A 23,802-nucleotide genomic window follows, 5' to 3' on the forward strand; every position below is an offset into this window, starting at 1 on the left:
TTTTTTAATCAAATTTGGATGTGAAACCTTTTGATACCATATAAGCATTTATTACCATTGAAATTGTACCAAGGGTATTTACATTTTCAGGCTATTTTGTAAAGTGGCCTTCTACCCAGGATGTGAGAAGTGCTGTGGTATGGTACACAGGTGTGGTGCATTCAGCTTTACTTACTTTGGTTGAAACTTGTGTACAAGTTGAAGTGATATAACAAGGTCTAATTTCAGGAAATGTGGAAAAAGAAAAGCGAGAGGAAGGTTAAGCTTCTTGCTAAAGAAGGTTAAGCACTTGCACAGTGCATTTTCTCTGCTTTGTTACTAAATCAGCTCTTTAGTAGACAGATCTGTTCTGTTTTTGTCTTGGAGTGGTCATATCTTTGGCTTATAGTAATCTAAATTCACAATATTTGGCAAGCTCTTTAAGGCAAGTTGTCCTGTACTTTCAACATAAACTGTATCCTATCAGACAGTATTGATTATTTACTCTTATATGCCAGAAGCCACTTTCATTTTTTTTTCCAGTGGGCTTTGAGATGATGGCCTGTAGACCACAATACAAGTTTATAGGTAAGCCAGAGGTAGCTGTTGCACATTATGCACCTAGTGATGGACCTTCATTCCTATTTTAGTCCTAGTATAGTATTGTAAGGAGGAAGGTGGGAGAGTCAAATAGTTTTTCAACTTGGATTTCACATATGGACTCCTCTGACCTTAGCTGAACAGAAACTGAAGCTGTAAATGTACACCTTTCTATTAATGCAGCTTTTATTTTCTCCATAAATATTGTCTTAGTAGTTCTCTTGTCCTTCAAGGCGTGATGTCACTTTAAATGAATTACTGAGCAACTTCTCTGTGTGAGTCTTTGTCTTTTTTCAGATGAATATATTTCTACTGATACATGGCAGAGGGACAGCTGATGAAGATTGTACTGCTCATGTGTGGCACTCCCTGCTTTCATGGGATGGGTAAGTCTCAAATGCCTTAAACTGGCAGATGCTTACCACTATTTCTAATACAGTCTGAGCAGCGTACTTTGTTTCTGACATTAATCCATATGGTAGATCTAAATCTAAACATTGTCACATTAAAATAATTGTTTCACTCAGTTTTATCTTAAGTAATATTTCTCAACAAGGATTGGGAAAGTTTTATTATCAACATAGGGTGGTGCTGATGCCTTGAGACAGAAGATAATTTCTGGCTGTCATTGTCTTGCTTGTCAATGAACTGTGGTATAACTTACGACACTACTAGTGTTCTTTTAACAGGGTCTCTATCTTGGGTACACAGCTTTATAACCCAGGTCACTGGCAGTCATGGGTACCACTGACTTAACTGGAGTGGGGATCTTTGGCATTAAAATTAAAGGTTTGAGGAGATTTCTGGTTTCTTCCAGAGTAAAATAAATATTCTTGGCACTTGGGGGAGTGGGATCTCACAAAATATCTAAAATTGAGAGGTGTTGAAACAAATTGAACAGGACCTACTAAAGCCTGAGGAAGGTTATGATTTTATTTACTGCTGTTTGGATTCTTAAACCATCTTTTTTGACATCTGGGTTGAAATATGTAAAGTACATGACAATTTTCTATTTTTTTCTGGCATTAAATATTTTCCTTATGATAAGTACCATGGCTGCCCACTGACAGGAGGAGGGAGGCTGAATGGCTGAGTCTTGCTTCCCCTTTTGTTCAGTGAGAACAGGTGGCCCATCGTCAGCTTAGTCTTTTTGTATGAACGAATTTTGGAAAGCTGAAACTTGGGCCGCTGTAAAGCAAATGCCCTGTTTTTAGGAATTCGACATAAGATTGGATTGTTATTTTAGGATGTTTATTTTTAAAAAGGCTCCTATTTGTAGTATAGGACTTTTCACAGTGACACTAACAAGTAATTAAAAGGTAATTAATTAAAAGTAACACTGCTTTTTCACTTTCTGCTGTCGAGTTCCTGAAGTAATTCTGAAACTGAAGCCTAGAGCTATAGCATACAGCCAGATACAGTTCAGGAGATCTTGATCCATGTTGATATTGTCAGTGGCCAATGGAAATTACTGAAGAATTCTGGTCAGCATCTTGCCCTCATTTATTTTTCTGCACAGTAAGCGGGCTACTTTAGAAATGCTGGCTTTGGGCCACCTTCCTGTTATTTCTGTTCAGCAAAAAAGAGAGCAGCTTGAGGGACTTCTGGCCAGGAGCCTTGGTAGCCCACTGCATTTGCAAATGGGAAGAAGGTACAAATAGCTGAGACACAAGACAGCATGTTCTTGCTTGCAGACTGAATTTTCTTGCTGGTATAATTAAGTGGGTCTAATTGAGACACACTGAGCATGAGCTCGGGGCTGGCTCAGCCAACACGTGGGACTTCAGCACCCAGAAATGAGGGCAGCTCTCCACATAGGTTTGCACTGCTTTCTCCCTGTAGCATTCAAAATTGCGTTCAAGTGCAGCTGTCAGAAGGCAGGTGCATTTTAAGTGACAGAACTGATGAATCCATCGATAAGTAAAGGAATAAGTAGGAAAAGGAAGTGAGGTGTGATGTTCTTTGGGAAGAGATCTACTATTTTGTTTTCCTTGTTTGGCACCTTGCACAAAAGGAGTCTGTGCTTAGGACTCATGGGCACTACTATAACTACAAGAGTAATTGAAAAAGAGGTAATGTGTGTAAATTTATGGGTTTCTTATTTTTAAATTGTATTTCTTTATTTTACCCAATTCCAGCTATGTAAGTAGTGGGATATTGTTTCCAGTGTTAAATAATTACTTCAGAAAGCTTACAATTGTGCCCTCATAAAACAAATTGAGATTCTTACTTGAAAGAAAGCAACAACAAAAGAATTGGAAAGTTGCCACCTTCATAGGATGCACCACAGGGTAAGAATAAAGAAAACAAATTTATGATGATGTCTCCAGTAAGGAGACAGTTGTCTCCTGGAAAGAGTAAAACCAGGCAGAAGCTATTTTGGAGTGTCTTTTGGTGAAAAATCCTCTTCAGAGTTGCTGTTCTTTTAATAAAGTTTTCTCTCTTTTTTTTTTTTTTGCTGTTTATGTTGGTGCTTCATGGTAGTTTGAAAGTGGAAACTTATGTCTCAAATTCTATTGGGATCTTTATAAATATCTGAAGATAAAAATTCTTCAGCTAATGGCTTAATAATGTGTTAAGAAAGAATGCATGTGACATACATTGAACTTTTTGAGAATGTGAGGTCTAGCAGCCAGGTTCATGAACGTAAGTCTGTCCTAGTGAGGAGATAGACTGTGGTGACTTCTAAACTGGCCCCTCTTTAAATTCAGAGGATCCTTCAGCCACTCCGACCTATAAACAGTTTTTTAAGTATGAGGAGAAGAGGAGGATGGGAATAGCTCAAACTTCCAGTGTCTTCAGCAGCTGGTTCATTTCAAGTGCTTGATAACTGAGGTTTAGAGTTTTCTGTGTTTTGTATCTATTAACAGGGAAAAAAAAAAGTTAAAGTAGAAGTAGCTCTTGAATATGAACAAATTTAGGATTAAGGTAAAAATTGAGCCTCTTCCAATAAATGACTATGAAACATGTAGGAAACTGAAGGAGGTTGTGGAAGAGTACTATAAAAGAGGCCGAAAGTAAATATGCAGGTTTTCCTGAAACTCATTAGCAGCGAACCTACTGCTCTTGCAAGGCTGTGCTGACCAATATCAGTTTGGCCCTTCCCTCCTCTCAACCATGTAACTTTTTGTAGATAGCTAATTTTCTGGAAACCTTATGGATGTATGGATTTTTCTCTATTTGGAGGAATGGTACTGCTGATTACATGAGATAAAGTAAAGGAGCAAACCCATTTACTGCAGTATAACAGCCTATGACTTATAAACAATTTCCTACTGCGTTATAAGTTTTAAGATATTTAGAATTCCAACCACCAACTTTAAAGCATACATAGTCTTAGGACATAAAGTTTGGATTAAGGAGTGTTGGATGGATTCTATTAAACCATGTAAAAAGATTAGATCCATTTCAGCAACTACCCTAGAGTGCTTTTATTTTTTTCTGTTTATGAATTGGAATGGTGCTTGTTTTTGTGTATTACTGCAAAGGCATCCCAACAGTTTCTGTTGCTTTCAGGGTGCTGTGTCACTGATCCTGGCTTGAGGCAGCTGAAGACGGGACATGGATAACATAGTGCAGATATTTTTCTGTTTCTCTTATCTATTTTTTTTCTGTCTTTTGCATTTATTTCAGTGTTATGGTTGTTGCCAGTCACAGAGGATAGCTTGTGGGTATGACTGAATTCTTACTGAATGCTTAACTTGTCATAGATAAATATGTTTCTATGAGATAGTGTTTTATTGTATTCTAGATCAAACTGCTCTGATGTTCATTTTGATGGATCATGATATCCAAATGATTATAGTGCAGACAGTTAATTTCGGTTCCTTTTGATTAAAACTAGGAATTGAATTCTCCCTAATTCTGCCTGGTTGTAGGCAGTCTGGATACTTTGATAGTACATTCATGTTGTAAACTTCCCTCTCCTCTGGCTTCTCAGGCACAAAACAATCCAAGGATTGCCCTGAGTAGGCAGACATATTTGTTACTGGTGACCAGGTGTTTGCACTGAGGTGGTTAAACAGAGAATTCGCATCTCTGCTGAGAAATGTGAGCTGCATGGTTGACAGCTGCCTGGGTGGGCATGGAGCAGGAGAGACCTGCTAAGTGCAAGGTAGGAAACATTGCTGGGGCAACTCAACCTGAAGCTGTGCTCTCCCATGTGAGAGTTATGTTGAAGAGTTGGAGGTTAGCTGCACTGCCATGAATCCTTTGAAATTTGGATCGCTCTTCTTATTCATACAAGACCATTTGCTGCTATTGGAGCTTGTATGCTGTTAAAATGTGTTTCTGCTCTGCCAAGCCAGGCCTGTACAGAGCATCTTCATGAGCTCCCTTTGCACCCAGCCAAAGCTCGAATCCTCTTCATGTGTTGGTTGTGTTTACAAATTAGTGGTCTGAAAAGCAAGCTGTTCCCAGATGACCTTGAGCAGCAACACTTGTGCCTTCCAATTAGGCAGTAAGTCACACCTATCTCATCCCATGATCTGCCAGGTGGTGGCACAGGTGTTACGGATGTGGATCCTACTTTCTGAAGGCCATTATTTTTCCTCTAGGGTGAACACAATGTGAAGTGGTGAGCTGTACTGTGGCATGTTCTACAGCCTTGCACTCGTGATCCAAAGTTAATACCACTGTCTGCTCAGGAAAATGCCTCGAATAGCAGACATATCACCTGTTGAAATTAAAAAAAAAAGTGAGGCAGCATTTTAAGCTCATTGAAATATGTGAATCACTCGCTAGGCCTCAGTTTCTGGAATAAATTCCCAGAACTTCTGTATTAATTCTTTGAGAAATTATTAAAAGCATTTGGGTGATTATTCTGAGGTCAGAGGGGAGTAACTGTCAGGCTTTTAACAGAGGAGATGTGAAAACAAGGGATAGTCGTGACTAATCATGTTAGTGCTTTGCTGTTAGAAGGCTTTCTCAGCCTGGACTGTGGTTTTTACTCCCCTACATTACACTTCAATAGTAATTTAAAAGTGTTCTTTGATTAAAAAAAAAAAAGTCTTAGTAGAGGAGAAAACCAGCTTGGGATCCTTTTGAATGCCTTTTTTGGGGGAGTGAGGGATGGCAGCAGTGAAAGGAAGTAAGCTTGCAGCACTGCTTCAGAAATCCAAGGAAATAATAGCTTTTGAGATGCTTATGACATTGTGAACTGCTTTTTGTATTGCCTTTTCTGGACTTTGTCACTTTTAGTGACTTTAAATCCCCTGTGTATTTTATTTGTATTTGAGGCCACCTGAATGCATGGTGGAAGCTGCTATTTATTTATTTATTTTCCGCCAGCATTATTTGAAGTGCAAATAAAATTCAAGTCAGTGCGAAATACTTTAGGGGAGAACCGGGAGGTCAGAATGTCGAGAGACATCTTTTACAATGCCTGAGAGCTCGCTGCTTTCGCCTCTTTTGAGCACTTCTCTGTGTTCTTAGTAAATGGATAAATAACTGAAACCAAACCAGAAGGTAACCTTGTGCCAGTGCATTCACCTGCTCGTGACGGCCGTGTCGCGGCTCCCGCGGCTGCTTCATTGGTGTGCTGCGCGAGCAGACAATGACAGGGAGGTACGACGGGACATGCCGCCCGCTCCCGGGACAGGTACCCCCGTGGCGCGGGGTGCGGGGGCGGGCGGAACCCGCTGGACCCGCCTCGCGGGGCGGGCGCGGGCTCGGGGGCGGTGCGGCGCGAGGCGGGGCGGCGGCGGCGGGAGGGCACAGTAGGGCCCGCCGCGGCCGCAGCATCGCGGCGCGGTGGCAGGCATGGAGCCTTGGAAGCAATGCGGGCAGTGGCTGATCAGCTGCAAGGTGCTGCCGCCCAACCATCGGGTGACCTGGGACACGGCCCAGGTCTTCGACCTGGCGCAGACGCTGCGCGACGGCGTTCTGCTCTGCCAGCTGCTCAACAACCTGCGCAGCCACTCCATCAACCTTAAGGAGATCAACCTGCGCCCGCAGATGTCCCAGGTGCGGCCGCCGCGCCCTCTGCTCTCCCGTCCGTCGCTCGGCGCTCCGCGCGCTTTGTCTGCGGCTTCTGGTGGCGCGGAGAGGGAGCGACGGGTTCGGGGGAGGGGGATGCGCTCGCGGCCGGCCCGGAGCTTCCGCGCCTCGCGCGGGTCCTCGCCGCCGCTGCGGAGGGCGGGCTCGCTCCTGCGGGGCTGTTAGCGCGAGCTCATACGGTGACGGAGCAGCCCCGGAGCTCCTTCCTCCGATCGAGAGGGAGCGACCGAAGCCCCGCGCCGGCGGCTCCACTCACCGCCGTAAGAGCTCGGTGTCTTGCGTGGGAGAGGGTTTGGGCGCGAGCCGTCCGGGCACGAGCCCTGCGCCGTGAGCCCCCGGGATCCGTCACATCGGGGCTACTGTGCTGAGGAGTTCCCCGCAGTAGTTCCAGAGTTTAACGTTCCTACGTGCGGTAGTATCGAATGTGAGTAGTTTACAATAAAAAATGAGCTCTCGCTTCTATTTTTTTCCCGGATTTACCCAGGTACGTGGAGGGGGAGCTTGGGAAGCAAGGACAGAGAGCAGGAGCAGGGCCGGTGTTAATGGCAGGGGCAGCGAGCGGAGTGGGGGTCGGAGGAGAGCGGGGAGGCCTGGGGGGAAGTGGGAGAGATGAGACGGGTAACTCCTCAGCTGGCCTGTCACCTCTCAAGTGGGATGTTGAAGAGTGATTAGTAATGAAGAGTCGTGGTCTTGATCGCTGATTGCCGATGTTGTATCATTTTTTGTTTTCTTCAGACCGGTTTTCATTTAGCTTCTTAATTTGATGTTTTGGTTAAATAATAATGAGTGTCATTTCAGATTCATCCCCTTTTCAATGTATTTTTTAGTTGAGACTGATGTTTTGTTCCTTTGCCTCATCAAGCTGGTTTCAGATATGGAGATAAGATTATATTAATAATTCAATGAGAAGCTCTATATATACATGACTTCCTGTCACTGCTTCAGACACCTATGCCTCTGCAGAGACGGTGGCAGCCAAGCAGATGTTGTCTGAAAAGAAACTAAACTTCTGAGCGTTTCATGTGTTTTTAAACCGTTGAGAAACAGATACATTGTAACATTTAAGTGTTATGATTATTGTTTGGGTTTATAGGAATAAATACTGCTATTCACACTTAGGACACTGACAAAAAGCAGTAGTAGTGGATTACACTTTTGGGAGGAACATTCTTTGTCTATATTTACTCACAAATCTAGTTATTTTCTTTCTTTCTTTTTTTGGTTTTTTTTTTTTTTTTTTTAGCAGCTGTGCTTTACTACTAAAGGGACCTTTTCTATAAACCCACAGTGCAAAAACGGAGAAACGTGTGAGGTATCTTTTACCCAGGGAGAACAGAAGTTCCCAGACCTATGTACTCTGTGTAAATGGTGTAAAGGCTATTCCCATGTACTTGAGCTCAAGTGCCTGCTTGAATTGTGTATGCAGAAGCAATACTTTATCTGAGAGACGGAGGATGGGCTCCTCCAAATGGAAGAAATTCAGATAAATTCTTGCTGTGTGCTGTACAAACACTGTGAGAGTTTCAGGACTTGCTAAATTGTCCCAGAGCCCTGGTTTATCTTTTCGTTATAGTTAGATTGTTATATAGTTAGATTCCAAACTGACCTGTTTTCAGTTTAGCTTGCAGAACTATAAATACTTTGGGTATGAACTGTTGAAAGTGTTTTCTTGCCCTGCTTGGAACAGATAAAAAAATACAAACCAGATTATTATTTATTTTTTTTTGGAATGAGCTAGAGAAGTGTCCTCATGATAACACACAGTATTTTCTGGGTAGGTAACTCATTGAATCAACTTCAATTGGAGGTTAATGTTGCTTGTCTAGATTCATGTGACTTAATTTTTTTGTTTTGATGAATTAAAACCAAGATGGTCTCCTATCTGCTAAAAATAAAAATCAAAATACTCTGCTGTCTTCTTTGTTACAGCAGGTTTGAGAATCAAGGTTAATATTTATTTCTCTAAGTGCATTTGATTTATGGATTATAGTTGTAGATCTTGGGTTATTTATAATGCATATTTTGAACTTGAGCTTTATATGTGTATAATGTAGCAACTAGAATTGTTTCACAGCTATGAAAATTGCCCCTTGTCTGTGTCTGCTGTATTCCTGAGAAACCAGCACTCCAAGGTGCTGCAGAGTACGCTCTTCAGTGGTGCATTTCTGCCCTGCACTGAATTTACCCTTGAAGTAGGGACATCTGTTGCTTGATCCAAACCTATAATGGGTAACTTTAGGTGAAATAAAATTCACTGGGAATGTTATCTTTGCTTTCTGTCAGATCAGGGTTTGGCCATTGTAATGAGGTTCTGTGGGGTGTAATGAAAAGCCACTTGGATGAGATGTGTTCTCCTAGAAAGAGTCACTCTGAAAGTGTCAGAAGTTAGTAAATATGTAGTAGATTGAAATTTTCTAAGTTGCTTGTAGTTTATTGCTAAGACTGTAAAGACCATTTAGGAATAACTTAAGGTGAAGTCTCAGAGACCCTGAAGACTATTGATTTGGTGAGATCTACCTGGAGCTGAGCCCTGAATTGTGAGTTCTGTCAGGATAACGTTTATCAATAAACTAATACACTTGCTGCATCATTGTATCTCAGGGTCTTTTAGAAACATGAGATAATTCTTCTTTTCCTTGTGGGACAGTGATTTGTAGACATCAGAGGTGTGGGGTGCCAGAGCAGAGTTGATGTTAGGGTGGAAATTGTCTTGGCTGCTGCCTGAGCAGTCTGTCAGAATGTACTGCTTTGCTGAACGGATTGAACTTCATGAGACCCATATCTGTCATCCTCTAGAATTGAGCTGCAGCTCCTGTACTCCTTGATCTGATGTTGTTTTCTGCCTCAAAGTCTTAGAATGGCTCAGGGGAAGCAATAGAAACAGAGAATAAGAAGAGTGGATGAAGGCTTGACGTATGGGCCTCATGGAAAACAGAGTGTGTGATTTCAGTCTCTTGCTGCTGCTGCTATTTGTCAGGCCCTTCTCTATGAACCAAGTTTTCATGTCTTGGGGGCTAGTTACAAATGCATCAGCACTAAAGAACAGGAAAGTGAGAGATAGTGCCTCAGGCAGACCTGGGAGTAGATGTCAGGCCTCTGATGTCAAAGTCAAGTCTTTTCCATTTCATTATGTATTTATTTTTTCGAAAGGATTGTGGCAAATCAAATGTCTGTGACACCTATCAGCTTTGCTCCGTAGACTTCAGTAACTCCTTAAAAGCTGTATCAAAATTGTAGAGGGATTGTGACTGATGCTACTGCTTCAAATGCTACTTTTTGGTGGAGCCTGGTGTGGTCAAACAGGAGCACTGTTGCTTTTCTTTGTTAGCAATGAACTGTTGCCTGCTTTTGGAGCAGGAATAGAAACTGAGACTGGTGGTGCTCAGCATTGCAACAGAAACACGCAGCAGGTATGTTGTCTTCTGTGGACTGACTGTCGTGAGAGCCACATGCCTGTGCCACAGCTGTTCTCATACATAGACTGTTTAATGTGGTTGAAGTCCATGGATTCAGCCCCCGAACCTTTTTGAAGATAATACCTGTATAAGAGAAACGTCTCAGTGGTTTTACATTGCAAACCATTGGATTTAGAAGCTATTTGAATGCTGACTGTTTTTGTTTGCATTTCTGTATATTTGTGAAAATACTTGATTAGTGGAAATTGTCCTTTGAAGAACAGAAGCTAATTCAGTTAGTTGTGCTTTCCAGGAAGTAAGCCTCAGATGTGTAAGTATAAACCTTGCATGTATCAAGGACAAGCAGTGTTGTTGCTTTGCCAATGAACCTTCCACCTCTGGGTTGCCAGCTGAAGGCTGCCTACCTCCTGTTGGAGAAGCTGGTGTGTCTCAGTGCAAGTTTGTGTGTCATGGGCTTTGTGTGAGAGAGGATTTATGGACAGTCGTGTCTATGTTTTTTTAGCTGTGATTAAACAGAATGAGAGAGTGTTGCCTCTATTAAGAGCTTTTGTGACAGAATGCCAAAACTCTTTGCTCTTTGAACTCCTGTGAGCTGGCAGTGTTAGTTGCATGTGCCGTCAGATAAGGAAATTTGCAAGATGGATCATATAATGTCTTTGGGCCTTTAACTGTAGGAGACTGTGACAGATTGAGGCTTGAGACTTGGTGTTGTGAAGGCAGTCTTAATCATAGAATGGTAAGGGTTGGAAGGGACCTTTAGAGATCATCTAGTCCAACTCCCCTGCAGAAGCAGGTTCACCTAGATCAGGCTGCAAAGTGCAGGGAGCATAGGAAGGACTAAACCTTTCAGCTGCTGAAAATGGAGCTGGAAGAGGTAATGTGCTAAACATTGCAGGGGTGTGACTGGTGTGCTAGGGCTTCTGCAGATGTGTAGTGTTGGTGCCCAGTAACAGTGAGATTAAGGATGGAGCACTGCAGCTCTGCAACTGCCATGAAGGCTGTTCGCTGTAGCAATTCACTTTCCTCAGATGCTGCCTCTTGGCTAATGTAGGCTGGTGAAAATAATAAAAATTGAAGTGATTCATAACAGAGTACTAATGCCTATGTTTAATCATAATCATACAAGAACTTAAATAATTTACCACCAGAAATATGAAACCTAAACCAATGGATTATGATGGATTTGTGGAAGTTGTCATCTGTTTAATGCTTGTATTTTATCTGTACTACTTTGCAAACTAGTTTTGAAATGGTTTTTGCAAGGCATTTAGTTAACGTGGGAGAGATTGCTAAACAGGAAAACTGCATCTAATGCAATACTGACACGGGAGTTTACTAAAGGGGATGTTGACATAGATTAAATATTAAAAATAACTATTTCCTATTATTTTAATAAAAACAAACAAAATAGCCCTCACTTTGTATTAAAAGTTCAAATGTCTTCTAATTTTAGGGAGTTACTTTTTTTTTGGTGTGACTGTGTAGTCCAAAGGAAGTTCATTATTTTGTCATCCATGTTATATTTTGGTGTGGTGACTGAACTTTTGAGCAGTTTATTTTTCTTGGTTACAGTGGTATCAGGTAGCCTCAGGATGTGGGTGTTCTGAGACATACCTCTCCCGTTTCCTCTGATCCTGCTGTGGCTTGGAACTTCCTCACCACTCCCCCATCCCCCCCCCCCCCCCCCCCCCCCCCCCCCCAATGATCTTGTGCCTATCACTCAGTAAGCATGTATCCCACCTGTGCAAGCTGCCCACAGCTGGGTGTGCTCTCCCCATGCCTTTCCCCATGCATGCAGACTTAGAGCCATGTGCTCCACGTTTATTGTGTTTTCCAAATTTTAGGTAAAGAGAGCATGCCAAATGTCAGAGTGTCAGACTTTGTGTGCTGTGTGGGCTCTGCCATGAAGAAAACAGGAATCATATAATCACTCTGCACATTATCCAAAAGTGTAAGAGTGGGATGAGTGGATGTGCCCTTCATGAGGATGTGGGTCTGGGATCTTAGGAGGGACCAGGTGAGCTAAATGAGAAAATAAAAGGGATTCACAGTAATGCTTGTGATGCTTCCCAGGAGATGTGGGATTATCAGTAATATATGTTCCTTGGGCAGGGAGATATTTGGGAGAACTCATGTGGAAAGTAGCTCTTATTCTATGGTTATGTAAGGTGCTAGGTTATTGGGCTGAGGAAGTACCAGAAAGATACATTTAGATAAATGCAGGTTTTCTGAAACTGCAATACTTTTTGGGCTTGAACAAGACTTTGGAAACTGGTTAAATTTGTATAAGTTTGCAACAAGAAGAGATGTGTTAAAAAAAGGCTTGTCTCTTCAAATTTTGACTGTGTATGTTCAATGAAATTATTTTAAAAGTATTTTTTAAACTTTTCAGATTTGTTCAATCTCTTTTTATTTTCTTCTTTTCTTGTCCATTAAATGTCTTTACTGCATTTAACTTTATTTCCATGTTTCATCTGAATGGAAACTGTATTGGCCTTAACATACTCATGCAAGATATATTGATCTGTCTGTATATTATGTATACATATGCATATTTTGCATGTTGGACTTTGTGAAGTATTTTTAACAAATATTTGCCTTACTATGACCCCTATGGTTGTGCTAAGAAAAGCAACTGATGAAAAAATAGTGACCCGGTTTTTCTAGGTAATTCCTCTTACCTTAAGAAGATGGAGAAAATAGTGTTTGAAAACTGATGTAATGTTGTTGTGGTTTTCTTTTAATTGATTCACATTGATTCTTTTTTTATTGGGGTGAAGGGTAAACTAGTTGTAAGCTTATTTTACATCTTGAATTTATCATACAGTTCTTAAATGCAGGGTATGCATCTTGCCAAGAATTGTCTCAAATGTCCCCTCTTGCACAAAATTTTAGTATGCTGGAAGCAAATGCCTTAACAGGAAAAAAAATGTTTGCACTGATTTCTCACAGAGGCTATACTGTGTGCCAGCAGTAGATAATTTAATGTCTGGGTATGACATTCTGCTGTGTTGTGTGGGAGAAGCCTATCTGAGCCTTGTCTGACAAAGGTGGGAGACCTGTGATAGCAGCAAGATGAAGGAATGCTTATAAAAAGAAACCAATAAATCAAAAGCGCTTAAAGGGAGAGAGAAGGATGTATAGGAAGAATGTATAAGTAGGAGGTTACGAGCAAAAGAAGCAGATATGAGCTAGACAGAATGGTCAGGAAAAACTCAGAAGCTGGATTGAAGAGGAGACACTTAGGGATTTTGAGAGGGCAGGGAAAATGAAGATTTACTCCAAGATTAGTACAGAAAACTAGTCTTGGATGTGCTGTGTTAGTCTTCAATGATAATGGTATTGTCATTTAATGGTGACTGCTGGTCATGTTTATAGTGTAGTGCCTTAAGGCTGCAGCACTGCACATCAGGAGGGGTTAATACAATATGTTGGTACAGTTTGTATACTGGTGAGAGAGAGGATCTTGGATTTCTTGCACACGGCTCTTTACCCCTCTCCTTTGAAGGTCAAGATACTTGATTAAATTTTAGGTGTAAAGATTAAATCATAGCTGTGAAGAAGGAAATACAAAGTGAGGACAGAAAGGGCTGCAAGGTGAAAGGCAAGACAGCTGCTGGTGGGTGAGGGGGAGGACACGCAGGGAGTGCTGTGGTGTGTAGGGACCTGGCAGCTCCTGGCCGTGGCATGGTTGAGCCTAGCTCCACTGCTGTGGGCATTAGGGAGGAGGGTCATCTGGGAGCAGCAGCCAGCGGGCTGGTGAGGCAGGAGCAGGAAAGACTCCCAGAGCATAGTTTGATATTGGTGAGACATCAGGCAGAGAAAGGAGACTGTTCTGCTGAACTGATGTTAACTCCCTGACCAGCAGCTGATCCAGATGGGAACAGGACAAGTGCCTGTGGCTGCAAAGGAAAGCTGTGCTGTGCTCCCCTCTATATGCCTGCAGTGGGCTAGGGGAGAGGGGGCTGGTGTGAAGATCCCAGTGCCTCACTGCCTTTCACAGGTAGGGAAGCCCTGGCTCGCCCCCTGCATTGTGTGGGTATGTCTGAGTACAAGGGAGAATATATTGTTTTATGAGGTCATTGACAGTTTCTACAAGTTTTACTTGATATATAGGTGTCAAATGGTTTTGAACTCATTTCCCCCAATACTATAATTGTCTGTAGCTCTTTAAAACCCAACCCAAACCAAAAATACTATCAAAGCCCTTAAATTTTTTTTTTCCTTCTTTCTATTGCTCCAAACCAGCATTGCAGTACTTCCATATTATTGCACAATACTCCATAGCAATGTTTTGTACTGCCTTTTACTGTTACACATTTCAAAAAATCTGTTTTACAGAGAAGTACAAATTGATGTGTGCATTGTAAAATAGGCGCTTTTTTTTTTCCCCCTATACTTGCTAATTTACTTGGCATCATCTGGAGCTATCTTTCCTTTCCTGGTCTCTTATTTTGCCTTGACTAGCTAAATTTAAGGCTCGAGGCGTTGTGAAATACCAGCTGTTTGCTAAGATTTGTGATATGTAAAATCAAATCTGCACTGACATCTTTATAATAAGTGTTTGAATTTTTATATTTAGGAGAAGGATCTTCCCTCAATGCTCAGTGAATGCTGTTGGCTCCAAACAGTGTCAAGTGATAACATACCTTTTAGGAAAAATATCAGTCAATGACCCTTTCTTTCATCCTGTATTAAATGACAGTAGTGAATGTCTTGGTAACATGAAACACTGAATGACTATTAATAGGATATTTGATTCTTTGTATATTCAGAACATGAAACATCAGTCATGAATTGTGTAATGTAGTGGTATCCTAGCAATTTGTATAGAAGCACCTTGGATACTGTTTAAAAAGCTCTTGTCAGACTGCTGCCTTTAGGCTCATGGTCAGTTGATGCCTGGTTGGTTGAAAAGCAATTTCTACCATGCTTTAAAAATCTTACCTTGTATTTAGGCAGATATTTAAAAAACCTCTTTGTGCTACTTTGGCTCAAATCTTGCATTTCAGAGCAGTAGCAGTTTGGTTAAACTGCACTGTTTCATGGGGAGACATTTAAGTTTCCCTTTCTCTTAGTGGTTTACCATCTATGTATGTACACGAAGTGATGCAGGTCTTGAGGTGGTATCATGTACTTCTCTGAATTGGCACATACTTATTTTTAAGTATTGAAAACAGCTACTGAGCTTTGATTTCCCACTTTTCTTTTTTTTTGTGGCTCTTGCTTAGCTTTTGGGTTGCCTGATATTAAGTAATAGTTTTTGGGCTTTACCCAGAGGCCTTGTTTGGGATGTCCTCTTAGGGCTATTTGGTTCTAGGGGATTCCTAGAGCGTTTTTAGAGGTGGAGATTATGTTAAGATCTTAAGTGCCCTTTTATTGGGGGAGAGGGTTCACCCCAGCCATTTTGTTTTCAGTTCTGTTGTTGTTATGTCCCGACTTTCTTTTTATCCATCACAAAGAAGGCAGCCTGAGTTCAGCCACTGCTGTGCCTTCATGTGAATCCCTACAAGTAGTCATGAGAAAGTTGTTCAGGGTCTGTGTTTATTCAGTTTGCAGTTGTGGCTGGCAGCACTGAATCTGGTGATGCATTTTCTCTGTGGATTGTACTGAGGCCACTGATTTCACTGTAAAGTATGCTGAACAGATGGCAATCTTTGTAAACTGAGGTTTAACTCCAGATTTGTTTTTCTTCGTGATGCCTTGAAGTGATACTGTTGGTTAGGACGGTGCTGTAGCAAATGCTTGTAGCTCCCATCGCTGTGCTGTTGCAAGTTTTATGAAGTGTTATGGAAATTACTCCAGTAATCCTATTGGAATGCCTATATAGTTGTGTCAGGGTCCTATAGATTTCCCTTTCTGCAGAAGACTCTGGTAAATTGATCAGTTAAGATGGAAGCCTTTGCTGACTGGGACCTGTGTGACTTGCATGTGAGTGGAGACATGATGATGGGAGAGGGTACAGATGTAGGAATGTCTGAGCTGTGCTGAGAATAGGGGGGCTGCTCTTGATGAGAAGCTCCTGAGCAGCACACAGGAGTATATTTCAAATTTCTGTGTCTTCCTGGCTATAATTGCTCAGATTCATGGTCCCCTGGATACTCCACTTAATTTAAACTATCTTTTCTGAGAATTTAGCTTTCTGTAGCCTGTAAGTCCAATAGTGCATAACATGATTTCAAAAGCACAAACATCTAGCAATAGTAAATGTAATGTGAATTATTCTCTAGTGTTAAAAACACCTATTGTGAAATTTAAATCTGTTGCAGTTGTGTGGGATTCGTAGTTACAATGACAAGGATTCCTGGAATTGTTTGTGTGGTGTGGGTTTTTTCTATTTTTAAGCAATTGCAAGTAGTTTACCATGATGAATGGGAGAAATACAAGAAAATTACTGCTAATTAAAAAAAACTCCTGAACAAGAGGAAGAGCATCTGTAATGTCTCTTGTATACCTTGCTAGGAATAGACCTGAGGAGTAGATTCTTCTCTTGTGTGGTCTCTGATTAGCAGTGAAGAAAGGTTGAGGTGTTCTGCTTTGGAGCACAACTGGTGTTTTGGTGGGTTTTCTCTGTGTAGGTTTTCATGTAAATTAGGGACTTGGTCTTTCTGTCTCAGAAATTATTGCCATTTCCATGGTGTGGAGGGCAGGCATGGGGAATGGCTCTCTGTCTCAAAAAAAAAAGGATTTAAAATTTGTACTTCAACACAAGGGACTACAAATATATCTTGCTAAACCCTTTATATTGGAACTAAGACTCCTAAGAAATGTATCTTATTCCAGTGAGGAATAGTGATTTTTTGTTTTTCTCCTGATGTTCATAAAAGTTGTGGTGGAGCAGTTCTACAGGAAAATTATTCCTCAAAAGGCTTTACAGAGAATGCCATTCTTGGGAGATGTTCTCTAAACTATGTAGAAAAGAAATGCAGTAGTATTTAGCTTTCGCTTTTTGTGCTGAATATGCTTTGGGTTTGAGATAAAATTTGCATGTTTCAATCAAGTAATGTTAAAGTTCAATAAACTAGAAATGCCTTTTGTTTTGATTTTGTAGGAGCAGCAGATTTTGGAATCTTAGGATTTCCGTAGGATATTTAATTTTCTTGTCAGCTCTGCTATTGACAACCTCTTTTCAGTTTTCCCCGTTTCTCACTTTTTTTTTTAGCTTTACTCAGGTAGCTTCATTTTATGCACTGGAAACTCAGTGCTCTGTAATTAGTAAGAAGTATTGCTGCTTTTTTTTCTTTTTTTTTTTTCTCCTTCTTTCCCTTCTTATCTCTATTTCTCCCTAGTTTTGACTCATCTCAATTCTACAGCTTGTTCTGTGCCTTGTGTTCTGTCCTCTCAATCTGGACTACATTACTTTCACCTTCTCCATTTGCCTTCCCCCTCCCCCTGGTATTTTCTTCTCCCTCCAGTGCATCTGTTTCCTCTTTCGCTTCTTTCCTGATACTCTTTCTTCCTTTCAGCTGTTTTCCCTGCCCTGTTGTCTTCACTGTTCCTGTTGGCGTCACCCCTCTGAAATCTGTTTCCTACTTGGATGAGGGTACATCTCCTCCGGAAGCTGCCTCCCATGTAGATGAGTGTGCTGAGCAGGAAGACTTGAGTGGAAGTTGTAGGACCACTGAACTCAAGGATTTTGAGGGACCATATGGTGCTTGGAAACCAAATAGCAGATCAGGCTTGTTTAAGCTGCTTTTCAGCGACTGCTTTTTGTAAGCAGTGCTTACTTTGCTTTTATCTATTACTTAAAAAAATTCGGCCTCCTTCCTGTTGCAATCAGTGGTTTCCAATATACATGTGTCCTCAAAATTGTGTTGTTGCTTGCTACAGGTGACAGGGCAGCTGACTCTGGTAGGGAGCAATGAGGATGAAAGCTACTGCGCGGAGTATGCAGGGTGAATCAGCCACTGCTGCTGGAAACTTGTTCTGTCAAAGGCAGAATCACTTGATTCCTGTACTTCCTGCCAGCCTTTGGAGGTTTGTGCCACTATGGCAGTGCTTAAGTAGTATTTTTCTGGGGATATGTACCGAGGGAGCAGTGGGGATGGGAATGATAGTTATTTTACACCACTTTGCATATTGATTATCTATGTCATTTGTGAGGTAGAAGTAGCCAGCCCTGCTGGTCAGCATGCTCATCCTGCAGCTCCCTCCTTCCTGTTGAGCGTTAGTCTCCACGTTTTGTTTCTCTCTTTTTCCCGTGAACTCTACTCGCTCTTCAGGGCCTGATAGATGTGACAATTGTGTTTCTGCTTCCTAGGCTAGAGGTGAGAGGACTATTTATATTCAAGGTGAAATAACCACAACAGCTAAGTATATGTGTTGTGAGATAAAAGTATTTGCAACATGATTGTGTTGCTGAGGCATTACTCAAATAGCTAATAGCTATTATAAATCAGGTTAGACGTGAATTTAAGCTTAACTTGATCAGAGATTACTTTGAAGCTCTTTTTTATTTTATTCAGGCTGCCATTTGTCCCTTCAGGTTCCTAGAGTTTTGCTTGCTTCCTTTTTGTGGGTGGACACAGTTTTTTATAGGCCTGATATAATTCATAGGTGCTGCATCCAGAAAAGGAGGTGATGCCCAGATGGTTACTCCACTGAAGTCTCTGGATATGATCAGTAAGATTAAGGTGTAACTGGTCAGTAACTGTCCTGTAAATAATGACTTCTTGTCTTGATCACATCTTTTCAGCCCTTGTGAGGGTCAAGCAGTTCAATATTACCACTTGAGTAGTTGTGGGCTTTCGTTTTTGAAGGTGCTCATAGGACTAGATTAAGGTTTTGTCATGCAGTTCCTTGTTTAATGAAGAAGATGTATTTTAAGAACAAGTGTCATGATGTTCATCGTACTGGACTGGCTGATTTTATGGTTTCATGTTGTTTGAAGTACTGTGTAGCTTTAAACTATTTGTTTTGTGATGAGATGCTATTGAGAGCTTAATCCAGGTCTTTTTTTTTTTTTTCCCCCTCCCAAATCAGTGTTGGATCCTTCATAACTTGACAATCATTTTCCTCACATGCCCCTCCAGAAATGAGATATCCTGCTGAGAAGGAGGTGGCTTTTGCTTAGTTTACTAGTTGCATCAATGCTTTCCATTATTAAATTTTTCCATTCTAAAGTCTGGCCTACTCTTTTAGGCTTCCTTCAACTTCATTCAGTTTTTGTTGTTGAGAGAGTGATTTTTAACTAGGGAAATTCCTTTAAAAATTTGTTGCACTTAATCATATTCTTTTCAACCATTATTGGACCTCTGTCACTTTCTGATGTGCTTAGTCTTACAAGTCTCCATCTGTGCAGGACAGGAGTGACTGTGCACAGAGATGCTGCCACCCCTGTATCACCCACACCTTTGGCCCGTTTCACTGAACTGCTGGTGCTTCTTTCTGTGGAGTTTGCTCATTTCCGGCAGGATTCCCTTTTCCTGTAAACAAACATGTTAGATATGGGCTATGACTGGCAAGGTATTCTGCTTTTTGGGAAGTAATACTGGACCCTAGACTGGGCCTGAGATTTATTTTTTGTGAATATTATTGATTGAAAGTTAGTTAATGTCGCAAGGGGAAAGTAAGCTAGAGCTTTTGAGTGACCACAGGTTCACTGGAAGGGCTCATGATGACTAAATACTTTGTGGGGTTTTCTTTCAACATTACAAAAATTATTTTGGTTGTATTAGGATGATTAAAACCACCTCTGGGAGTACAGGCCTTCCAAGAATTTGAAGGAACAAATAAATGAATGGTAGATGTTTGTTTTGTTTCTTGCCAGCTGGCTATGAAATGGATATAATTTTTTTAAAGCCATCAAACTTAAAGTTTTCAAAACAGCAGCTGACAAAAAGAAGTGATTTCCATGTTGTTGTGTTAGGAGGTCCTTGGATTTCCTATGCATATTCTTCAATGTCCTCTTATTGCCTTCAAGATATTACCACATTTAGCAGACTTGACTGTAACTTGACTTGCTTTGACACAAGTGGAGATAGGAGCAACCGATTCTTCCAGAAGTTCTATGCAGCTATTAAAAAAACCCAACAAACTGAATTACCCTCCAGTAACAAGGTGTACTGGTGTTAAAAGGGAATTTCATTTGAATGAGTGGATCTGAGACTTTCTGCTCTAGCTTTCTGATGACATCACAGAATTGACCTCAAATGTATTACTTTCAGTTAGCTTTCCAGCAACAGTCATGCTAATGTATCTCCCCCTAAAACATACTTTGTAGATATCTCAAAGGTTTTAAATGTTTAAAATCTGTTTACTTTGAAACAATTTCCTGCTGGTTAGATCGAGTGATTTACAAAAATGAAGTGAAATCATCTACTGTTATGTTTATCGTTTGTTGCTTACATAGACTGATAAATGTTGCCCTGATATCCAACTGAGGCTTTTGCTTTTTTTGCTTAAAAAATGAGTACAGCATAGAGAAGTTCTCTGAACTGAGATGTTACTGTTGTAACTGAGTAGGTTAAGACATGGTAAAAAATGATACAGGAGGTGGACAGTTTATTAGTCCCCTTGCCATTCTTACAGAGTAATTTTCTCTGTGAATTACAGAGAGTAGACTTTTACAAACTTCACTTTGCATTGCCTATTGCTACCAGTGTCAGCTTTTAACAGCCTTTAGGAGATGTGTGAATAACTCCTGCCAGCATGAATTAGGCTGCTGCCCTTTTCTGCCCTGAGGAGACTTTTGAAGCAGGTGTGCAGAGAAGACATAAGGCGGCCAGCATCCCCATATGGGATGGCCTCTGCTGGCAGTGGATCTCCATGCAGATTTTGGTAGAACTGTGAGTCATGTTCAGAGGATCAGTCAGTTGTGTGTGGCACAGCCATTCTCAGCTGGGGAACAATGAGTCACAAACTTGTGAGTTTCCAGTTCTTGATATCAAAAATACCCGTGTAGTTACTCTCACGACTTCATATAGAAATGAAAAGTTAAATAATTAGACAGTATATTTCAGGTCATTACTGTATACTGACTTCTGGTATCTCTTTTTTTAAAACATGTCTTCAGAGGTAACATATTATTGCCACAAATAGGGAAACGCCAATTTCTGAAAAAAGCAAACAGGATCTTAATACAAATATTTCCTGAATAATATAAGCAAAAAACTAGTAGAAAGGATCTTGTGTAATTGTATTGCCTATTTACACTCCTGGCCTTGTTTCCTATAACCTCACTTACTCTGACTCATTCAAAAAGATGTTCCTGAATAATTTTTCTGTCTAATTGTTCACACTACATTCTTTAAACACATGGAACAACTTTTGCTACAGGGATTCCATGCTGCTATTCTACTAATGTGACTTAAAAGGAAGTATCAGACTTGCAGTGGTACCATGTCCACTTGTCACTCTTCGTAAATCTGCTATGCTGAGAATCATCTCCATAGAGAGGCAGAGGAAGGCCTGTTGTGATTAGAGAGTCCCAGTTACAAATTGCATATATATTGATTTTGTTATTCTTTGTAATCTCCAGTTGCTTTGTTGACTCATCAAGCTATTATGCCTTTTAGAAGATAGTAACTGGTCCAGGATCATATTGTATTTTACTTAGATATCATTGTATTGAGCTGACTAGTCTGTTGAGCAAAATAATACTGAACAAAATCGGACATACAACTAGACTATCTAGACAAAGTCTAGGCTTTCTAGACATTATTACAGTTTAGCTCCAATGTTTGCGTTCAACACATTATGTAAGAAACATGTAGGGAATAATTTGTGTTGAAGTAATGTTCCGTTAAGCAGTTTAGTAAGCTGATGCCAGTTCAGAGGTCTGAAAGCATGTTATAGCAGCTGTTTGTATTGCTTTTGTATGTCTTCTTTTGTATAAGTTTGAAAAAATGTTTGCCTATAGCTTGCAGGCAGGTGCTTTCACTGTTGCTATGTTATGTTGCTATGTTTTCCTTTATGTATGCATCAATGCCAAGACCAGTAATAGGTTACTGCTCATGTAGAAGCTTTTTCAGCTGTGACAAGAGTGACTGTTGATTTTTATATAGATTTGTGCAAATAGCCAGTACCTTGCTGTGATTTCAGGATGCATTTTAGACTTTAATTAAGTTGATAGCATTAAATTTGAAGTGATAGGGATCTATTAATCAAACCAAGTTAAATTCTGCATCCTGCTAGTGTACATTTTTGTTAAAATAGTAAATATTTAGGTAAATTACTTTCCGTATATGAGCACATTATGTTTTAAATAGGATTAATTTTATGAATAGAAGAGTCAGAATCCATCCCTCTTCAGTAAGTATGGAAGACAAGCAGAGCACTGCATGTGAGCACCTCCTATGATAGTGGTTCTCAGGTCAGCTCTGTCGTAGAACATGTCTGGCATGGGTGTGTATATTATTTGTAAATTTCAGAGGGATAAAAATATGAGCATGAAACTAATGGTCAATATTTATGCAGTCCTTCTTTCAGGGTGGGGAATACTTTTTACAGGTGCTTTTAACAATGGTTCAGGAAATTTACTTTTCATGAGATCACTACGTGCAGTGTTCTGAAGTAATTTAGCTGGATGTCTGTAGCATTAAGATTGGGATGAGTTCTTTAAAGTACTTGAAAGCGGTCCTTAAAGTTCATCATATATGGACACTTGAAATAACGTGGCAGAACTCAAAGCAGGTGGTAGTTTTATAGTTGGAATTATTATTTTTGTAGGATATTATGTAATACTTATCCCAAGATGATTTCATACCAAGAGAGGGAAAAATTCTGGTGGCAAGATAGTTGTACATGACAAGATATTGGTGGAAGAGTTCCCTGAGATGTTAAGTGGAGCTCTCGCATCTCTGACATCTCGTTCTGCACCTGCTCGGAACAGCTGCTTCTGAGCTTCCTCAGCAGCCCTTGATTTTGTCATCTATGTTGCAGGAACTGCCGATATACACGAACAATAAAGCTGTTTGCTGTATGCCGATTGCATTTTGCACTCTTGGAGGATGCAATTATGATGGCATCTGAGATGGTACACTGTAAACTGTGTGAAGGCGTTAAGCTTGCTCTGTGTCTTGGGCTTGATGCAGCTGTTGTGCTGAAAACGCAGCATTTAGTGTGTGGTCTTCTGTGACCTCCCATGGACTTTACCTGCTGAAGACTGAGGACCAGGTCTTGTAACAGTTAAATTCTTTATTGAACCTGCCTTCATGTTGGTTATAATGTGCTGTTTGAAACGGCCATCTGTATTATAGTAACTTAAGAATAATTTTCTTAATTGAATTGGAGAAAAATGTGATATTGGTATCTTAAGACTCAGCACATAGTATGGCTCAGTAATGCAGACTTCTCAACTGGCGCCCATCCTACTCCATTAAAAACCCCTGATTGTACTTAGCAAATTGCTCAGCAGACAGAGAGTCCAGGTAATTGTAAATTACACTGCTGCAGTTTGCATAGTATTCAGGTTATTTACTGTTTGATTGGTTCAGGCTATCTAATAAATACTGACTTGTGCTCTAGGATTTTAATTTCAAATTTTTCCTTCTTTTCATAAGTATCCTTTATTCTCATGAGACCATACTCATGGTTATGTTTTACTTCGTGAGACGCTGTATTGTTACCCTTAGAAATAAACTTTTGGACTGTTCATAAGTACACTTCAAATGTTACTGTGAGACAAGACATCAGTATGATTCAGCTATGACATCAAATGAGCCACATATAGAGGTGACAGTTGAATTTCCATGAGCATTTGCCTCTGCTGAGATGATCACAGCTGTAAAATCATGGTAGTGGAAGCAGGTGTTTATGTGACTTAGACACATCTCCCATGCAAATTTTGGCTGCTTTTAATGGTGCATTT

At 40.6% G+C, this 23,802-nt stretch overlaps 1 protein-coding gene across 2 annotated transcripts in view; it reads left to right on the forward strand.

Annotated features, from left to right (window-relative positions):
- The first annotated feature begins 6,307 nt into the window (after positions 1–6,307).
- The window catches only part of VAV3 (vav guanine nucleotide exchange factor 3), a 154,020-nt gene continuing 136,525 nt past the window's right edge, over positions 6,308–23,802 (forward strand). For both annotated transcript variants that reach the window (XM_062003205.1, XM_062003206.1), the window contains exon 1: positions 6,308–6,543. In XM_062003205.1, coding sequence (XP_061859189.1) covers positions 6,340–6,543 — 204 coding nt within the window. In that variant the 5' untranslated portion in view covers positions 6,308–6,339. The remainder of the gene's footprint in view (positions 6,544–23,802) is intronic.

This window comes from Colius striatus, chromosome 10 (assembly GCF_028858725.1).
Source record: "Colius striatus isolate bColStr4 chromosome 10, bColStr4.1.hap1, whole genome shotgun sequence".
In the NCBI taxonomy this organism is placed as follows: Eukaryota; Metazoa; Chordata; class Aves; order Coliiformes; family Coliidae; genus Colius; species Colius striatus.